Source organism: Trichomycterus rosablanca, chromosome 3 (genome assembly GCF_030014385.1).
Source record: "Trichomycterus rosablanca isolate fTriRos1 chromosome 3, fTriRos1.hap1, whole genome shotgun sequence".
Taxonomy (NCBI): Eukaryota; Metazoa; Chordata; class Actinopteri; order Siluriformes; family Trichomycteridae; genus Trichomycterus; species Trichomycterus rosablanca.
In genome coordinates this window covers 1,935,517-1,953,971 of record NC_085990.1, presented here as the reverse complement: position 1 = coordinate 1,953,971, position 18,455 = coordinate 1,935,517, and the positions used below count along the sequence as shown (strand labels likewise).

At 44.2% G+C, this 18,455-nt stretch overlaps 3 protein-coding genes across 3 annotated transcripts in view; 1 reads left to right on the top strand and 2 right to left on the bottom strand.

The window, feature by feature from the left end:
• LOC134310157 (tetratricopeptide repeat protein 24) overlaps positions 1–18,455 on the top strand; it is a 184,471-nt gene that overhangs the window by 77,996 nt on the left and 88,020 nt on the right. The gene's annotated exons all lie outside the window — the stretch shown is intronic.
• On the bottom strand, positions 6,681–9,312 carry LOC134310755 (trichohyalin-like). Its single transcript, XM_062992397.1, has 3 exons — positions 7,161–9,312; positions 6,933–7,073; positions 6,681–6,832 (listed from the first exon to the last, which is right to left on the bottom strand). The coding sequence occupies exons 1-3, from the start codon at positions 9,076–9,078 to the stop codon at positions 6,765–6,767; spliced, it is 2,127 nt and encodes a 708-aa protein (XP_062848467.1). The 5' UTR covers positions 9,079–9,312; the 3' UTR covers positions 6,681–6,764.
• LOC134310754 (microtubule-associated protein 1B-like) lies at positions 15,435–18,370 on the bottom strand. Its single transcript, XM_062992396.1, has 3 exons — positions 15,915–18,370; positions 15,687–15,827; positions 15,435–15,586 (listed from the first exon to the last, which is right to left on the bottom strand). The coding sequence occupies exons 1-3, from the start codon at positions 18,349–18,351 to the stop codon at positions 15,519–15,521; spliced, it is 2,646 nt and encodes an 881-aa protein (XP_062848466.1). The 5' UTR covers positions 18,352–18,370; the 3' UTR covers positions 15,435–15,518.

Genomic DNA, 18,455 nt, shown 5'->3' with positions numbered 1-18,455 from the left:
TAAATCTGTCTCCACCGAACACTGACTCTAATGTTCAATGTGCTTTACTGAATGTATGCTCTCTTAATAACAAAGCATCACTCATTGCTGATGTTATTGTGGAGCGCAATATTGATCTGCTTTGTTTAACTGAAACTTGGCAGCAACCCAATGATTATGTTGCATTGAACCAAACTTTACCTGCTGATTATTTATATGTATCGCAATCACGTTTATCGGGTCGGGGTGGGGGACTTGCTGTGGTGTACCGGACTAATCTTAAAGTTAGAACGATCCCACTTCCCCCTGTGACCACATTTGAATGTCTTGCACTGCTCATTTCTGCCTCTAGATCTGTTTTAATTCTGCTCATCTACCGGCCACCGAAATTATCACCTGTTTTTATTTCTGAATTTTCTGACATGCTCACCTCTTTTATACCTGTGTACTCTAATGTACTGCTGCTTGGTGATTTTAATATTCATGTTGATTCTGAAAACTGCTCATTTGCTAAAAGTTTCTTAGATCTCCTTAAATGTTTTGACATCGCTCAGAATGTAAATTTTCCCACTCATAACAAAGGTCATACTCTGGACATTGTCTGTACTGTTGGCATCGCTCCCACTAACCTGCATGGTATTGAACTGTTTATTTCTGATCATAAGGCTGTGTTTTTTAATTTTGCCATACCATGTCTTCAGCGTGGGCAGCGTAAATCACACCAGTTCTCATTTAGGGACACTAGAAATATCACTCCTTCTCTCCTCATGGACATGCTCAGTCAGACTGATCAAACTGATCTTGATAGTCACAACACGGACCAGCTTGTGGCTCACTATGACAGTACCCTCTCTGCAATCTTTAGTGAATTGGCACCACTAAAGACTCGCAAAGTAACCTTTACACAACCCGCACCCTGGTACACACCAGAGCTGCGTAAACTAAAAGCTGCAGGTCGTCAGCTTGAGCGTCGCTGGAGGAGAACTGGCTTGACGGTGCATGCACTCGCTTATAAAGATCACGTTGGCTGTTATAAAGAGGCACTGAAAAAAGCAAAAACATTTTACTACTCTAACCTCATTCAACACTCAAATGGCAATCCCAGAGCTCTTTTTCGAACAGTCAATAAGTTGATACGCCCACTGAATTGCTTTCCATTAACACCTTCAGTTGAACTCTGCTCACAGTTTTTGGACTTTTTTAATCATAAAATTTATTCCATATACAGTGTATCACAAAAGTGAGTACACCCCTCACATTTCTGCAGATATTTAAGTATATCTTTTCATGGGACAACACTGACAAAATGACACTTTGACACAATGAAAAGTAGTCTGTGTGCAGCTTATATAACAGTGTAAATTTATTCTTCCCTCAAAATAACTCAATATACAGCCATTAATGTCTAAACCACCGGCAACAAAAGTGAGTACACCTCTAAGAGACTACACCCCTAAATGTCCAAATTGAGCACTGCTTGTCATTTTCCCTCCAAAATGTCATGTGATTTGTTAGTGTTACTAGGTCTCAGGTGTGCATAGGGAGCAGGTGTGTTCAATTTAGTAGTACAGCTCTCACACTCTCTCATACTGGTCACTGAAAGTTCCAACATGGCACCTCATGGCAAAGAACTCTCTGAGGATCTTAAAAGACGAATTGTTGCGCTACAAGAAGATTGCCAACACCCTGAAACTGAGCTGCAGCACAGTGGCCAAGATCATCCAGCGTTTTAAAAGAGCAGGGTCCACTCAGAACAGACCTCGCGTTGGTCGTCCATAGAAACTGAGTGCACGTGCTCAGCGTCACATCCAACTGCTGTCTTTGAAAGATAGGCGCAGGAGTGCTGTCAGCATTGCTGCAGAGATTGAAAAGGTGGGGGGTCAGCCTGTCAGTGCTCAGACCATACGCCGCACACTACATCAAATTGGTCTGCATGGCTGTCACCCCAGAAGGAAGCCTCTTCTGAAGTCTCTACACAAGAAAGCCCGCAAACAGTTTGCTGAAGACATGTCAACAAAGGACATGGATTACTGGAACCATGTCCTATGGTCTGATGAGACCAAGATTAATTTGTTTGGTTCAGATGGTCTCAAGCATGTGTGGCGGCAATCAGGTGAGGAGTACAAAGATAAGTGTGTCATGCCTACAGTCAAGCATGGTGGTGGGAATGCCATGGTCTGGGGCTGCATGAGTGCAGCAGGTGTTGGGGAGTTACATTTCATTGAGGGACACATGAACTCCAATATGTACTGTGAAATACTGAAGCAGAGCATGATCCCCTCCCTCCGGAAACTGGGTCGCAGGGCAGTGTTCCAGCATGATAATGACCCCAAACACACCTCTAAGACGACCACTGCTTTATTGAAGAGGGTGAGGGTAAAGGTGATGGACTGGCCAAGCATGTCTCCAGACCTAAACCCAATAGAACATCTTTGGGGCATCCTCAAGCGGAAAGTGGAGGAGCACAAAGTCTCGAATATCCGCCAGCTCCGTGATGTCGTCATGGAGGAGTGGAAAAGCATTCCAGTGGCAACCTGTGAAGCTCTGGTAAACTCCATGCCCAGGAGAGTTAAGGCAGTTCTGGAAAATAATGGTGGCCACACAAAATATTGACACTTCAGGAACTTTCACTAAGGGGTGTACTCACTTTTGTTGCCGGTGGTTTAGACATTAATGGCTGTATATTGAGTTATTTTGAGGGAAGAATAAATTTACACTGTTATATAAGCTGCACACAGACTACTTTTCATTGTGTCAAAGTGTCATTTTGTCAGTGTTGTCCCATGAAAAGATATACTTAAATATCTGCAGAAATGTGAGGGGTGTACTCACTTTTGTGATACACTGTATGCACAGTTTCCTATTATTCCACCTTCTGTGAATCCTCATTCTCTCTCTGTACAATTTACTGGTAGTCATCTTTCCACTTTTTCTACTGTTAATGAGGGTTATGTCAGTCAGCTCATTTTAAACTCAAGAGTCACTACATGTCAGTTAGACCCCATCCCAACACAATGGGTGAAATCTTGCCTTCCTGCTATCTGTCCCCTTATTACAAAGGCCATAAATGCATCACTCACTTCAGGATTGGTTTCAGCGTGTTTGAAGCTGGCAGCTGTTACTCCTGTGTTAAAAAAACCTGGCTTAGACCCTGACAACTTTGCTAACTTTAGGCCAATCTCTAATCTTCCTTTTTTGGCCAAATTGTTAGAGCGAACTGTTGCTTCTCAGCTAAATGATCACCTGGAATCAAATGAACTGTTTGAAGTGTTCCAGTCTGGTTTCAGGAAGAACCATAGTACGGAAACAGCATTAGTTAAGGTGGTGAATGATTTGCTATTAGCTGCTGACCAGGGGATGCTGAATGTGTTGATTCTATTAGATCTTACTGCTGCTTTTGATACGGTTTGCCATACCTTAGGCTTGCAACATTGATTGGCATCAACGGCACTGCTTTTAATTGGTTCCAATCTTACCTTACAGATAGGCAGCAGTTTGTTTCGGTCGGGAGATTTCGGTCTGATCCGTGTGTGTTGTCCCGTGGTGTCCCTCAGGGTTCAGTGCTTGGCCCCTTGCTCTTTTTATTGTATATGCTCCCTCTGGGTAACATAATTAGAAGGCATGGGCTCCAGTTTCACTGTTTTGCAGATGATGTTCAAATCTACATCTACACCAAACCATCTCATACTCTTCCTCCCACTGTACTAATCGAATGTCTGACTGATGTACGGGCCTGGATGAGTGAAAACTTCCTGAGCCTAAATAGCACTAAATCTGAGGCCATACTGATTTCCTCACCTGCGACTGTCAGGAAGCTCAGTAACATTCATTTTCTATACCGGGTTTTGTTACTTCTTCCTCTGCTCAGGTTCGAAATCTGGGTGTCATTCTGGACACAACACTGTCATTTGAGCCTCACATCAAAAATATATGCAAAACCGCCTTTTACCATCTTAAGAACATTTCAAGAATTCGCCCTTTTCTTTCTTTTACTGCTGCTGAGACTATTATTCATGCGTTTGTGACATCCCGTATCGATTATTGTAATGCAATGTTATATGGTCTCCCTAACCGGCTTTTAAACAGATTACAGTATGTCCAAAACTCTGCAGCCAGGGTGCTGACCCGTAAAAGATCTGTCGAACATATTACACCTGTGCTGAGGGATCTTCACTGGCTTCCAGTACAGTTTAGAGTGCATTATAAAATACTGGTGCTTGTCTATGAGTCTCTCCATGGCCTCGCCCCCACATACTTGACTCACTTACTTCAGAGCTATGTTCCGTCACGCACTTTACGCTCCTCAAATTCGCATCTCCTAGCAGTTCCATCTGCAAAATTACGTTCTGTAGGTGACAGAGCTTTTAGTGTTGCTGGCCCTAAACTCTGGAATGAACTCCCACTACAGAAACGTACCTGTCATTCATTGTCATTATTCAAAGTTAGTCTCAAAACACATCTCTATCAGTTAACTTATGAGTGAGCAATCGCTTAATCATTTATTTAGTGTTATATTTTCATCTTACATTTTCATTGTTTTGTTTTAATTTTGTCTTATCTTGTATTTTACTCTACTTTTATACCATTACTATCCTAATCATGACATTATTATCTATTTTATTTACATGCACATTACTGTTTTATGTTGATGCTCTCTGTAATTTCTATTGTTTTTATTGTACAGTAGCCTTGGGTCTCGTGAAAGGCGCTTTATAAAATAAATGTATTATTATTATTATTATAAACGCTCTGTACTGGTTATAAGAGCTCTGTACTGGTTATAAACGCCCTGTACTGGTTATAAGAGCTCTGTACTGGTTATAAACGCTCTGTACTGGTTATAGGTGCTCTGTACTGGTTATAAACGCTCTGTACTGGTTATAGGTGCTCTGTACTGGTTATAAACGCCCTGTACTGGTTATAAGAGCTCTGTACTGGTTATAAACGCTCTGTACTGGTTAAAGGTGCTCTGTACTGGTTATAAACGCCCTGTACTGGTTATAAGAGCTCTGTACTGGTTATAAACGCTCTGTACTGATTATAGGTGTTCTTTACTGGTTATAAACGCTCTGTACTGGTTATAAGAGCTCTGTACTGGTTATAAGAGCTCTGTACTGGTTATGAGAGCTCTGTACTGCTTATAAACGCTCTGTACTGGTTATAGGTGTTCTGTACTGGTTATAAGAGCTCTGTACTGGTTATAAGAGCTCTGTACTGGTTATAAACGCTCTGTACTGCTTATAAACGCTCTGTACTGGTTATAAACGCTCTGTACTGGTTATAAGAGCTCTGTACTGGTTATAAACGCTCTGTACTGGTTATAGGTTTTATATATTTTTATAGGTGTGCCCGCTGTATTTGTAGATCCATGTTTGTCGGCAGAGGCAGTTAGTTTTTCAGAAGTTGTTTAATGAATTGTGTTACCGAGCTGCCCTCTGCTCCCTCTTTCATGCCAAAGATGCGGATGTTATTCCGCCGATTTCTTCCCTCTTGGTCTGGCAGCATATCCTGTAGTGTTCTCTGTGGTTTTATAGATTGAAGCAGAGCCTCTTTTGCCTCCATGTTCCAGTTTTCTAACTCTTTGATTCTCTGTTCAGTTTCCGTGATTCTTGTAGCTCGTGTGTTTAGTTCTGTCGTTGTTTCCGTGAGCCGCCGGTTAATGTCCTTCCTAAAATCCTCCAGTTCTTTTTTTCATTTCTTTTTTCATTTCTTCTTTGAATGTGGTGAACTCTATTTTCAGTTCGGTTTTAAAGTCCTGGATTTCCTTAACGATGTCTTTCATTCCTGTTCGAATCACCGCAGCCGCCTCGGACTCCATGCACTCTTCCTCTCCCTCCATGTCATCTGCTGTATCGTCTCCGTCTCCGTCGGTCAATTCGGGTTGTTTTTTCGGGTTCTTTTGGTTTATTTGTCTTCTTGGTCTTCCTCCCCTTTCCATCTCTGTTTCAGATGTATTAATTTTTATCGAAATAATCGAATTCGGGTTTTTTTTATCGAGTACTGATCGGGAGCAAGTTATCTATGCTGCCATCTTGGGTTGCCAGTTTGCAATATTTTTAATAACTGTGCAATTTTTGGTTAACTTCCTCTATTAATACTGTTTATATTTTTGTAATTTTTACATATTCTTACTTCTTAACATGTGTACATACATGTAAACACTTTGTCTTTTTCTATTTTTTGTATTCTAACACTGCACATTTCCCCCTGTGGGATAATAAAAGGCGATCTTATCTTATCTTATCTTATCTTATCTTATCTTATCTTATCTTATCTTATCTTATCTTATCTTATCTTATCTTATCTTATCTTATCTTATCTTATCTTATCTTATCTTATCTTACCTTACCTTACCTTACCTTACCTTACCTTACCTTACCTTACCTTACCTTACCTTATCTTAACACCAGAAAAAGTCGCTAGAATTGTCGCTAGTCGCTTTTTTGAAGAAAAGAAAAAAAGTCGCTAAATACAGCGACAAAGTGGATAAATTGGCAACACTGCATACGAGACACCAGCACAGCACCCAAACCTCTACACTTGACACCAGATCAGACGCTAGTTCGCTGTCTGGAACCTCTTTTATCTGGAACCAGAACCGGAACCGTTCCACGTCGGTGGAAAAGGGGGATCGGAGCGATTGGATCTTTATCGGTCCACCCTCAATACCCAACGTACACAAAATCAAACCAACCAACATGTTCATGAAGGCACTTTATTGTTATTTTGATGTTGGAAAAGTCGGCGTGTGATTGGATGATCTCCGGATCGTCACCACCTCAGCTTCAGGCGTTGAAGAACTGGAACCGTTTGGTTCTCAGGCTGGCTCTCCTCGACTTCGGCATCGGGACACCTACACAGCAACACAGAGCCGACATGCACACGTGTTACAGGAAACTCCAGCGTTACTCCACCTAGCGTGTATAACGTGTATTTCTGAATTGAAACCAGACCTTCATCTTCACGCGCGGTCTCCATCAGAGCCCCGGACTCTCCAGGTTGGGCTTCGACGATGGGGGGAACAAGAACGTCGTCCTGCAGCTGCTCGTGGTCCGGTAGGTTTGAAGACGCCTCGGAGATGTTCTTCAGTGGATCTGAGGGAGAAATGCAACCTGATTCAGTTTGTAACGTTCACCTTCATCAGATCACCACCATCCATCTATAAAATCCCTCAAATGTACCTTCAGTGCATCCTCTATCCAGGTTCTGCTCCTTCAGTTTCCATGTTTGGTGCTCCAAAGCTGCTGGCTCCTCCAGTTCTGTCCACTGGTGCTCAGGTGCTTCATCCCTGTCTGGTTCCTTCACCCGGTTCACTAGAACCACCTGCCTGTCCTGTAGACACACCTGCTTCTCAGGTTTATTAACCTTAGTCTTCAAACCTACCTGATCCACTCGTTCTTCTACCTTTGTCATCTGGTCCATCTGAAGCACCTGCTTCTCCAGCCTTTTGTTCTCCATCCTCTCCAGGTTTTTGAGGACCATTTTCTCCTCTAAATTTGGCTTCTTTATTTCAATCTGGTTCTTTCCTACCTGCTTTGGTTTTAACACTGTGTCCACTGGGTCCACCTGCCTCTCTACCTTCTTCACAACCTGGTCTGGTTTTTCCACTCGGTCCATCTGCCTCTCGGCCTTCTTTATCTCATTCTCAATGAAACGAACCCTATTTTTTACATGTTCCTTCCACTGGTTTATTAGGATGACCTGCTCTGGTTCTTCCACCAGGTTCAGCGGGGCCATCTGCCTCTCTACCTTCTTCACAACCTGGTCTGGTTTTTCCTCTGGGTCCACCTGCCTCTCGGCCTTCTTCACGACCTGGTCTGGTTTTTCCTCTGGGTCCACCTGCCTCTCGGCCTTCTTCACGACCTGGTCTGGTTTTTCCTCTTGGTCCACCTGCCTCTCTGCCTTTTTGATCTCATTCTCAATGAAACGAACCCTATTTTTTACATGTTCCTTCCACTGGTTTATTAGGATGACCTGTTCTGGTTCTTCCACCAGGTTCAGCGGGGCCATCTGCCTCTCTACGTTCTTCACAACCTGGTCTGGTTTTTCCTCTGGGTCCACCTGCCTCTCGGCCTTCTTCACGACCTGGTCTGGTTTTTCCACTGGGTCCACCTGCCTCTCGGCCTTCTTTATCTCATTCTCAATGAAACGAACCCTATTTTTTACATGGTCCTTCCACTGGTTTATTAGGATGACCTGCTCTGGTTCTTCAACCAGGTTCAGCGGGGCCATCTGCCTCTCTACCTTCTTCACAACCTGGTCTGGTTTTTCCTCTGGGTCCACCTGTCTCTCTACCTTCTTCACAACCTGGTCTGGTTTTTCCTCTGGGGCCATTTGCCTCTCTACCTTCTTCACAACCTGGTCTGGTTTTTCCTCTGGGGCCATCTGCCTCTCTACCTTCTTCACAACCTTGTCTGGTTTTTCCACTGGGTCCACCTGCCTTTGGGCCTTCTTCACGACTTGGTCTGTTTTTTCCACTGGGTCCACCTGCTCCACTGGGTCCACCTGCTCTAACTTCTTCATCTCAATCTCAGACACCAGAACCACCTTGTTTACTGGTTCCCTCCTCTGGTCCTTTAGGACGACCTGCTCTGGTTCTTTCACCAGGTCCTGTGAGGCCACCTGCATCTCTACCTTCTGGCGTCTCTGCCACCATTTTCTCTTCTTTACCTGCTTCTCCATCTTTGGTATTTGGTCTGCCTGGTCCTCTAAAACATTCTGCCCCACTCCTTGCCCCATCTCTTCACCCTTTACCCCGCTTCCCTCCTGACCCTCCACGTCCTGCATCTCTACCTTCTGGCGTCTCTGCCACCATTTTCTCTTCTTTACTTTCTTCTCAGGTTTGGTTTTTCCCAGAACCACCTGCTTCTCCATCTTTGGTATTTGGTCTGCCTGGTCCTCTAAAACATTCTGCTCCACTCCTTGCCCCATCTCTTCACCCTTTACCCCGCTTCCCTCCTGACCCTCCACGTCCTGCATCTCCACCTTCTGGCGTCTCTGCCACCATTTTCTCTTCTTTACCTTCTTCTCCGGTTCGTTTACCCGCCTGTGCGGCTCGTCATCGTCAGATGGAGAAGTCCAACAGGAGAACATGTTCATGCTGCTTACTGTCTCGGCGTCTCAGATCAAATGAGCACAAACACACGAAACGCGGCTATTTATACCAGAGGTTTGGAGTGTGGTGATGTCATCATGATGATGTCACAATGTGTGCATCATCACTGCTGCTCTCAGCATCATTAACCTCTAGTGTAGAGCGGGACAGTGGGAGGAGCTTCAGGCCCTATTAATCGAAAGGTTGAGGGTTCGAATCCCAGTTCTGCCTTTTAGCAAGACCTTTAACCCTGTTTGCTCCAGGGGCGTAACAGCTGGAATACTGCACACCTGTACATGTATACATGACTAATAAAGGCTATCAATTCTATTACCATATACGTATTTACACACACACACACACACACACACACACACACACACACACACACACACACACCGACCAGGCATAACATTATGACCACTGATAGCTGAAGTGAATAACACTGATTATCTCTTCATCACAGCACCTGTTAGTTGATGTTAGAAGCAGAAAAATGGATGCACGTTTGGATCCTGGTCTGCAGGGGTCAGTATCTATCAAAAGTGCTCCAAGGAAGGGACAGTGGTAAACCGGCGATAGGGTCATGAGCGCCAAGGCTCACTGATGCACGTAGGGAGAGAAGGCTGGCCCGTGTGGTCCGATCCAACAGACGAGCTTCTGTGGACGTTCTGCTGGGAAACCTCGGGTCCTGCCATCCATGTGGATGTTACTCTGATACGGAGCTCCTACCTAAGCATGGTTGAAGACCATGTTCACCCTTTTATGGAGACGCTTCCCTGATATCTGTGGCCTCTCATAGCAGGATGATGCGCCCTGACTCTATACTGGTTATAAACGCTCTGTACTGGTTATAAGAGCTCTGTACTGGTTATAAACGCTCTGTACTGGTTATAAGAGCTCTGTACTGGTTATAGGTGCTCTGTACTGGTTATAAACGCTCTGTACTGGTTATAGGTGCTCTTTACTGGTTATAAACGCCCTGTACTGGTTATAAGAGCTCTGTACTGGTTATAAACGCTCTGTACTGGTTATAGGTGCTCTGTACTGGTTATAAACGCCCTGTACTGGTTATAAGAGCTCTGTACTGGTTATAAACGCTCTGTACTGGTTATAACTGTCTCCCTATACTGGTGGGAGGTGTTGGAGAGTTACGCTGGCGTGTTTGGCTGCCGCTTCTCCCCCGTTGAAACTTACAAACTGTTAATTGCTGTTATTTTAAATATATATTTTTATTTTATTTTTATTGCTCACTCCTGTGCTGATCTTATTTTCTTGAGAAGCTTTTGCTTCCTCAAGCTTGCTACACCTGATCTTTTCATCTGTGGCGTGGACCTGCACCGGTGTTTACTTTCTGGATTACAGTGTGAGCTTTGGTGATTATTCTCTGTGGAGTGATTTGTGACATAGTGTCATAATTACATCGATCTGAGTCGGCTTTTTCTGCGACTGGGTTTGCTGGTTCTCACTGGGATATCTGGAATAATTCCTGCTCTGCGTCTCTGGTGGACTTGCTGTGTTACCTACCACGGAGGCTTTAAGCATGGCTGTAAGAACTGTAAGGTACTCTTTTAGTGAACTATATGCACTACAAAACACTTACTTTAAACCATCTGACTCACTTTATCATCTTCGCAACCTTGGCATCCTGCGGAGACCTAAATACTGCCACCGAGGATCAGGTCGGACGTTCGTCTACAAACAGCATTTGAATAATATTCCCACACTTTGGTCGCCATGTCGTCCTAAAATTCCCACGGAAACGTTCGACTCATCTACACAAGCTAGTGGTCGGATACTTCAATATGTTAAAATAATAAATCTGTCTCCACCGAACACTGACTCTAATGTTCAATGTGCTTTACTGAATGTACGCTCTCTTAATAACAAAGCATCACTCATTGCTGATGTTATTGTGGAGCGCAATATTGATCTGCTTTGTTTAACTGAAACTTGGCAGCAACCCAATGATTATGTTGCATTGAACCAAACTTTACCTGCTGATTATTTATATGTATCGCAATCACGTTTATCGGGTCGGGGTGGGGGACTTGCTGTGGTGTACCGGACTAATCTTAAAGTTAGAACGATCCCACTTCCCCCTGTGACCACATTTGAATGTCTTGCACTGCTCATTTCTGCCTCTAGATCTGTTTTAATTCTGCTCATCTACCGGCCACCGAAATTATCACCTGTTTTTATTTCTGAATTTTCTGACATGCTCACCTCTTTTATACCTGTGTACTCTAATGTACTGCTGCTTGGTGATTTTAATATTCATGTTGATTCTGAAAACTGCTCATTTGCTAAAAGTTTCTTAGATCTCCTTAAATGTTTTGACATCGCTCAGAATGTAAATTTTCCCACTCATAACAAAGGTCATACTCTGGACATTGTCTGTACTGTTGGCATCGCTCCCACTAACCTGCATGGTATTGAACTGTTTATTTCTGATCATAAGGCTGTGTTTTTTAATTTTGCCATACCATGTCTTCAGCGTGGGCAGCGTAAATCACACCAGTTCTCATTTAGGGACACTAGAAATATCACTCCTTCTCTCCTCATGGACATGCTCAGTCAGACTGATCAAACTGATCTTGATAGTCACAACACGGACCAGCTTGTGGCTCACTATGACAGTACCCTCTCTGCAATCTTTAGTGAATTGGCACCACTAAAGACTCGCAAAGTAACCTTTACACAACCCGCACCCTGGTACACACCAGAGCTGCGTAAACTAAAAGCTGCAGGTCGTCAGCTTGAGCGTCGCTGGAGGAGAACTGGCTTGACGGTGCATGCACTCGCTTATAAAGATCACGTTGGCTGTTATAAAGAGGCACTGAAAAAAGCAAAAACATTTTACTACTCTAACCTCATTCAACACTCAAATGGCAATCCCAGAGCTCTTTTTCGAACAGTCAATAAGTTGATACGCCCACTGAATTGCTTTCCATTAACACCTTCAGTTGAACTCTGCTCACAGTTTTTGGACTTTTTTAATCATAAAATTGATTCCATATATGCACAGTTTCCTATTATTCCACCTTCTGTGAATCCTCATTCTCTCTCTGTACAATTTACTGGTAGTCATCTTTCCACTTTTTCTACTGTTAATGAGGGTTATGTCAGTCAGCTCATTTTAAACTCAAGAGTCACTACATGTCAGTTAGACCCCATCCCAACACAATGGGTGAAATCTTGCCTTCCTGCTATCTGTCCCCTTATTACAAAGGCCATAAATGCATCACTCACTTCAGGATTGGTTTCAGCGTGTTTGAAGCTGGCAGCTGTTACTCCTGTGTTAAAAAAACCTGGCTTAGACCCTGACAACTTTGCTAACTTTAGGCCAATCTCTAATCTTCCTTTTTTGGCCAAATTGTTAGAGCGAACTGTTGCTTCTCAGCTAAATGATCACCTGGAATCAAATGAACTGTTTGAAGTGTTCCAGTCTGGTTTCAGGAAGAACCATAGTACGGAAACAGCATTAGTTAAGGTGGTGAATGATTTGCTATTAGCTGCTGACCAGGGGATGCTGAATGTGTTGATTCTATTAGATCTTACTGCTGCTTTTGATACGGTTTGCCATACCTTAGGCTTGCAACATTGATTGGCATCAACGGCACTGCTTTTAATTGGTTCCAATCTTACCTTACAGATAGGCAGCAGTTTGTTTCGGTCGGGAGATTTCGGTCTGATCCGTGTGTGTTGTCCCGTGGTGTCCCTCAGGGTTCAGTGCTTGGCCCCTTGCTCTTTTTATTGTATATGCTCCCTCTGGGTAACATAATTAGAAGGCATGGGCTCCAGTTTCACTGTTTTGCAGATGATGTTCAAATCTACATCTACACCAAACCATCTCATACTCTTCCTCCCACTGTACTAATCGAATGTCTGACTGATGTACGGGCCTGGATGAGTGAAAACTTCCTGAGCCTAAATAGCACTAAATCTGAGGCCATACTGATTTCCTCACCTGCGACTGTCAGGAAGCTCAGTAACATTCATTTTCTATACCGGGTTTTGTTACTTCTTCCTCTGCTCAGGTTCGAAATCTGGGTGTCATTCTGGACACAACACTGTCATTTGAGCCTCACATCAAAAATATATGCAAAACCGCCTTTTACCATCTTAAGAACATTTCAAGAATTCGCCCTTTTCTTTCTTTTACTGCTGCTGAGACTATTATTCATGCGTTTGTGACATCCCGTATCGATTATTGTAATGCAATGTTATATGGTCTCCCTAACCGGCTTTTAAACAGATTACAGTATGTCCAAAACTCTGCAGCCAGGGTGCTGACCCGTAAAAGATCTGTCGAACATATTACACCTGTGCTGAGGGATCTTCACTGGCTTCCAGTACAGTTTAGAGTGCATTATAAAATACTGGTGCTTGTCTATGAGTCTCTCCATGGCCTCGCCCCCACATACTTGACTCACTTACTTCAGAGCTATGTTCCGTCACGCACTTTACGCTCCTCAAATTCGCATCTCCTAGCAGTTCCATCTGCAAAATTACGTTCTGTAGGTGACAGAGCTTTTAGTGTTGCTGGCCCTAAACTCTGGAATGAACTCCCACTACAGATACGTACCTGTCATTCATTGTCATTATTCAAAGTTAGTCTCAAAACACATCTCTATCAGTTAACTTATGAGTGAGCAATCGCTTAATCATTTATTTAGTGTTTTATTTTCATCTTACATTTTCATTGTTTTGTTTTAATTTTGTCTTATCTTGTATTTTACTCTACTTTTATACCATTACTATCCTAATCATGACATTATTATCTATTTTATTTACATGCACATTACTGTTTTATGTTGATGCTCTCTGTAATTTCTATTGTTTTTATTGTACAGTAGCCTTGGGTCTCGTGAAAGGCGCTTTATAAAATAAATGTATTATTATTATTATTATAAACGCTCTGTACTGGTTATAAGAGCTCTGTACTGGTTATAAACGCTCTGTACTGGTTATAAGAGCTCTGTACTGGTTATAAACGCTCTGTACTGGTTATGAGAGCTCTGTACTGGTTATAAACGCTCTGTACTGCTTATAAACGCTCTGTACTGGTTATAGGTTTTATATATTTTTATAGGTGTGCCCGCTGTATTTGTAGATCCATGTTTGTCGGCAGAGGCAGTTAGTTTTTCAGAAGTTGTTTAATGAATTGTGTTACCGAGCTGCCCTCTGCTCCCTCTTTCATGCCAAAGATGCGGATGTTATTCCGCCGATTTCTTCCCTCTTGGTCTGGCAGCATATCCTGTAGTGTTCTCTGTGGTTTTATAGATTGAAGCAGAGCCTCTTTTGCCTCCATGTTCCAGTTTTCTAACTCTTCGATTCTCTGTTCAGTTTCCGTGATTCTTGTAGCTCGTGTGTTTAGTTCTGTCGTTGTTTCCGTGAGCCGCCGGTTAATGTCCTTCCTAAAATCCTCCAGTTCTTTTTTTCATTTCTTTTTTCATTTCTTCTTTGAATGTGGTGAACTCTATTTTCAGTTCGGTTTTAAAGTCCTGGATTTCCTTAACGATGTCTTTCATTACTGTTCGAATCACCGCAGCCGCCTCGGACTCCATGCACTCTTCCTCTCCCTCCATGTCATCTGCTGTATCGTCTCCGTCTCCGTCGGTCAATTCGGGTTGTTTTTTCGGGTTCTTTTGGTTTATTTGTCGTCTTGGTCTTCCTCCCCTTTCCATCTCTGTTTCAGATGTATTAATTTTTATCGAAATAATCGAATTCGGGTTTTTTTTATCGAGTACTGATCGGGAGCAAGTTATCTATGCTGCCATCTTGGGTTGCCAGTTTGCAATATTTTTAACAACTGTGCAATTTTTGGTTAACTTCCTCTATTAATACTGTTTATATTTTTGTAATTTTTACATATTCTTACTTCTTAACATGTGTACATACATGTAAACACTTTGTCTTTTTCTATTTTTTGTATTCTTGAAAGCTGCTGTAACACTGCACATTTCCCACTGTGGGATAATAAAAGGCGATCTTATCTTATCTTATCTTATCTTATCTTATCTTATCTTATCTTATCTTATCTTATCTTATCTTATCTTAACACCAGAAAAAGTCGCTAGAATTGTCGCTAGTCGCTTTTTTGAAGAAAAGAAAAAAAGTCGCTAAATACAGCGACAAAGTGGATAAATTGGCAACACTGCATACGAGACACCAGCACAGCACCCAAACCTCTACACTTGACACCAGATCAGACGCTAGTTCGCTGTCTGGAACCTCTTTTATCTGGAACCAGAACCGGAACCGTTCCACGTCGGTGGAAAAGGGGGATCGGAGCGATTGGATCTTTATCGGTCCACCCTCAATACCCAACGTACACAAAATCAAACCAACCAACATGTTCATGAAGGCACTTTATTGTTATTTTGATGTTGGAAAAGTCGGCGTGTGATTGGATGATCTCCGGATCGTCACCACCTCAGCTTCAGGCGTTGAAGAACTGGAACCGTTTGGTTCTCAGGCTGGCTCTCCTCGACTTCGGCATCGGGACACCTACACAGCAACACAGAGCCGACATGCACACGTGTTACAGGAAACTCCAGCGTTACTCCACCTAGCGTGTATAACGTGTATTTCTGAATTGAAACCAGACCTTCATCTTCACGCGCGGTCTCCATCAGAGCCCCGGACTCTCCAGGTTGGGCTTCGACGATGGGGGGAACAAGAACGTCGTCCTGCAGCTGCTCGTGGTCCGGTTTGTTTGAAGACGCCTCGGAGATGTTCTTCAGTGGATCTGAGGAAGAAATGCAACCTGATTCAGTTTGTAACGTTCACCTTTATCAGATCACCACCATCCATCTATAAAATCCCTCAAATGTACCTTCAGTGCATCCTCTATCCAGGTTCTGCTCCTTCAGTTTCCATGTTTGGTGCTCCAAAGCTGCTGGCTCCTCCAGTTCTGTCCACTGGTGCTCAGGTGCTTCATCCCTGTCTGGTTCCTTCACCCGGTTCACTAGAACCACCTGCCTGTCCTGTAGACACACCTGCTTCTCAGGTTTATTAACCGTAGTCTTTAAACCTACCTGATCCACTCGTTCTTCTACCTTTGTCATCTGGTCCATCTGAAGCACCTGCTTCTCCAGCCTTTTGTTCTCCATCCTCTCCAGGTTTTTGAGGACCATTTTCTCCTCTAAATTTGGCTTCTTTATTTCAATCTGGTTCTTTCCTACCTGCTTTGGTTTTAACACTGTGTCCACTGGGTCCACCTGCCTCTCTACCTTCTTCACAACCTGGTCTGGTTTTTCCACTGGGTCCACCTGCCTCTCGGCCTTCTTTATCTCATTCTCAATGAAACGAACCCTATTTTTTACATGTTCCTTCCACTGCTTTATTAGGATGACCTGCTCTGGTTCTTCCACCAGGTTCAGCGGGGCCATCTGCCTCTCTACCTTCTTCACAACCTGGTCTGGTTTTTCCTCTGGGTCCACCTGCCTCTCGGCCTTCTTCACGACCTGGTCTGGTTTTTCCTCTGGGTCCACTTGCCTCTCGGCCTTCTTCACGACCTGGTCTGGTTTTTCCTCTGGGTCCACCTGCCTCTCTACCTTCTTCACAACCTTGTCTGGTTTTTCCACTAGGTCCACCTGCCTCTCGGCCTTCTTCACGACCTGGTCTGGTTTTTCCACTGGGTCCATCTGCCTCTCGGCCTTCTTTATCTCACTCTCTATGAAACGAACCCTATTTTTTACATGTTCCTTCCACTGGTTTATTAGGATGACCTGCTCTGGTTCTTCCACCAGGTTCAGCGGGGCCATCTGCCTCTCTACCTTCTTCACAACCTGGTCTGGTTTTTCCTCTGGGTCCACCTGCCTCTCGGCCTTCTTCACGACCTGGTCTGGTTTTTCCTCTGGGTCCACCTGCCTCTCGGCCTTCTTCACGACCTGGTCTGGTTTTTCCTCTGGGTCCACCTGCCTCTCGGCCTTCTTCACGACCTGGTCTGGTTTTTCCTCTGGGTCCACCTGCCTCTCTACCTTCTTCACAACCTGGTCTGGTTTTTCCACTGGGTCCACCTGCCTCTCGGCCTTCTTCATGACCTGGTCTGTTTTTTCCTCTGGGTCCACCTGCCTCTCTGCCTTTTTTATCTCATTCTCAATGAAACGAACCCTATTTTTTACATGTTCCTTCCACTGGTTTATTAGGATGACCTGCTCTGGTTCTTCAACCAGGTTCAGCGGGGCCATCTGCCTCTCTACCTTCTTCACAACCTGGTCTGGTTTTTCCTCTGGGTCCACCTGCCTCTCGGCCTTCTTCACGACCTGGTCTGGTTTTTCCTCTGGGTCCACCTGCCTCTCGGCCTTCTTCACGACCTGGTCTGGTTTTTTCTCTGTGTTTACCTGCCTCTCGGCCTTTTTTATCTCATTCTCAATGAAACGAACCCTATTTTTTACATGTTCCTTCCACTGGTTTATTAGGATGACCTGCTCTGGTTCTTCAACCAGGTTCAGCGGGTCCACCTGCCTCTCTACCTTCTTCACAACCTGGTCTGGTTTTTCCACTGGGTCCACCTGCCTTTCGGCCTTCTTCATGACGTGGTCTGGTTTTTCCACTGGGTCCACCTGCCTTTCGGCCTTCTTCATGACCTGGTCTGTTTTTTCCACTGGGTCCACCTGCCTTTCGGCCTCCTTCACGACCTGGTCTGTTTTTTCCACTGGGTCCACCTGCTCCACTGGGTCCACCTGCTCTAACTTCTTCATCTCAATCTCAGAAACCAGAACCACCTTGTTTACTGGTTCCTTCCTCTGGTCCTTTAGGACGACCTGCTCTGGTTCTTCCACCAGGTCCCGTGAGGCCACCTGCATCTCTACCTTCTGGCGTCTCTGCCACCATTTTCTCTTCTTTACCTGCTTCTCCATCTTTGGTATTTGGTCTGCCTGGTCCTCTAAAACATTCTGCCCCACTCCTTGCCCCATCTCTTCACCCTTTACCCCGCTTCCCTGCTGACCTTCCACGTCCTGCATCTCTACCTTCTGGCGTCTCTGCCACCATTTTCTCTTCTTTACTTTCTTCTCAGGTTTGGTTTTTCCCAGAACCACCTGCTTCTCCATCTTTGGTATTTGGTCTGCCTGGTCCTCTAAAACATTCTGCTCCACTCCTTGCCCCATCTCTTCACCCTTTACCCCGCTTCCCTCCCCACCCTCTACGTCCTGCATCTCCACCTTCTGGCGTCTCTGCCACCATTTTCTCTTCTTCTCCGGTTCGTTTACCCGCCTGTGCGGCTCGTCATCGTCAGATGGAGAAGTCCAACAGGAGAACATGTTCATGCTGCTTACTGTCTCGGTGTCTCAGATCAAATGAGCACAAACACACGAAACGCGGCTATTTATACCAGAGGTTTGGAGTGTGGTGATGTCATCATGATGATGTC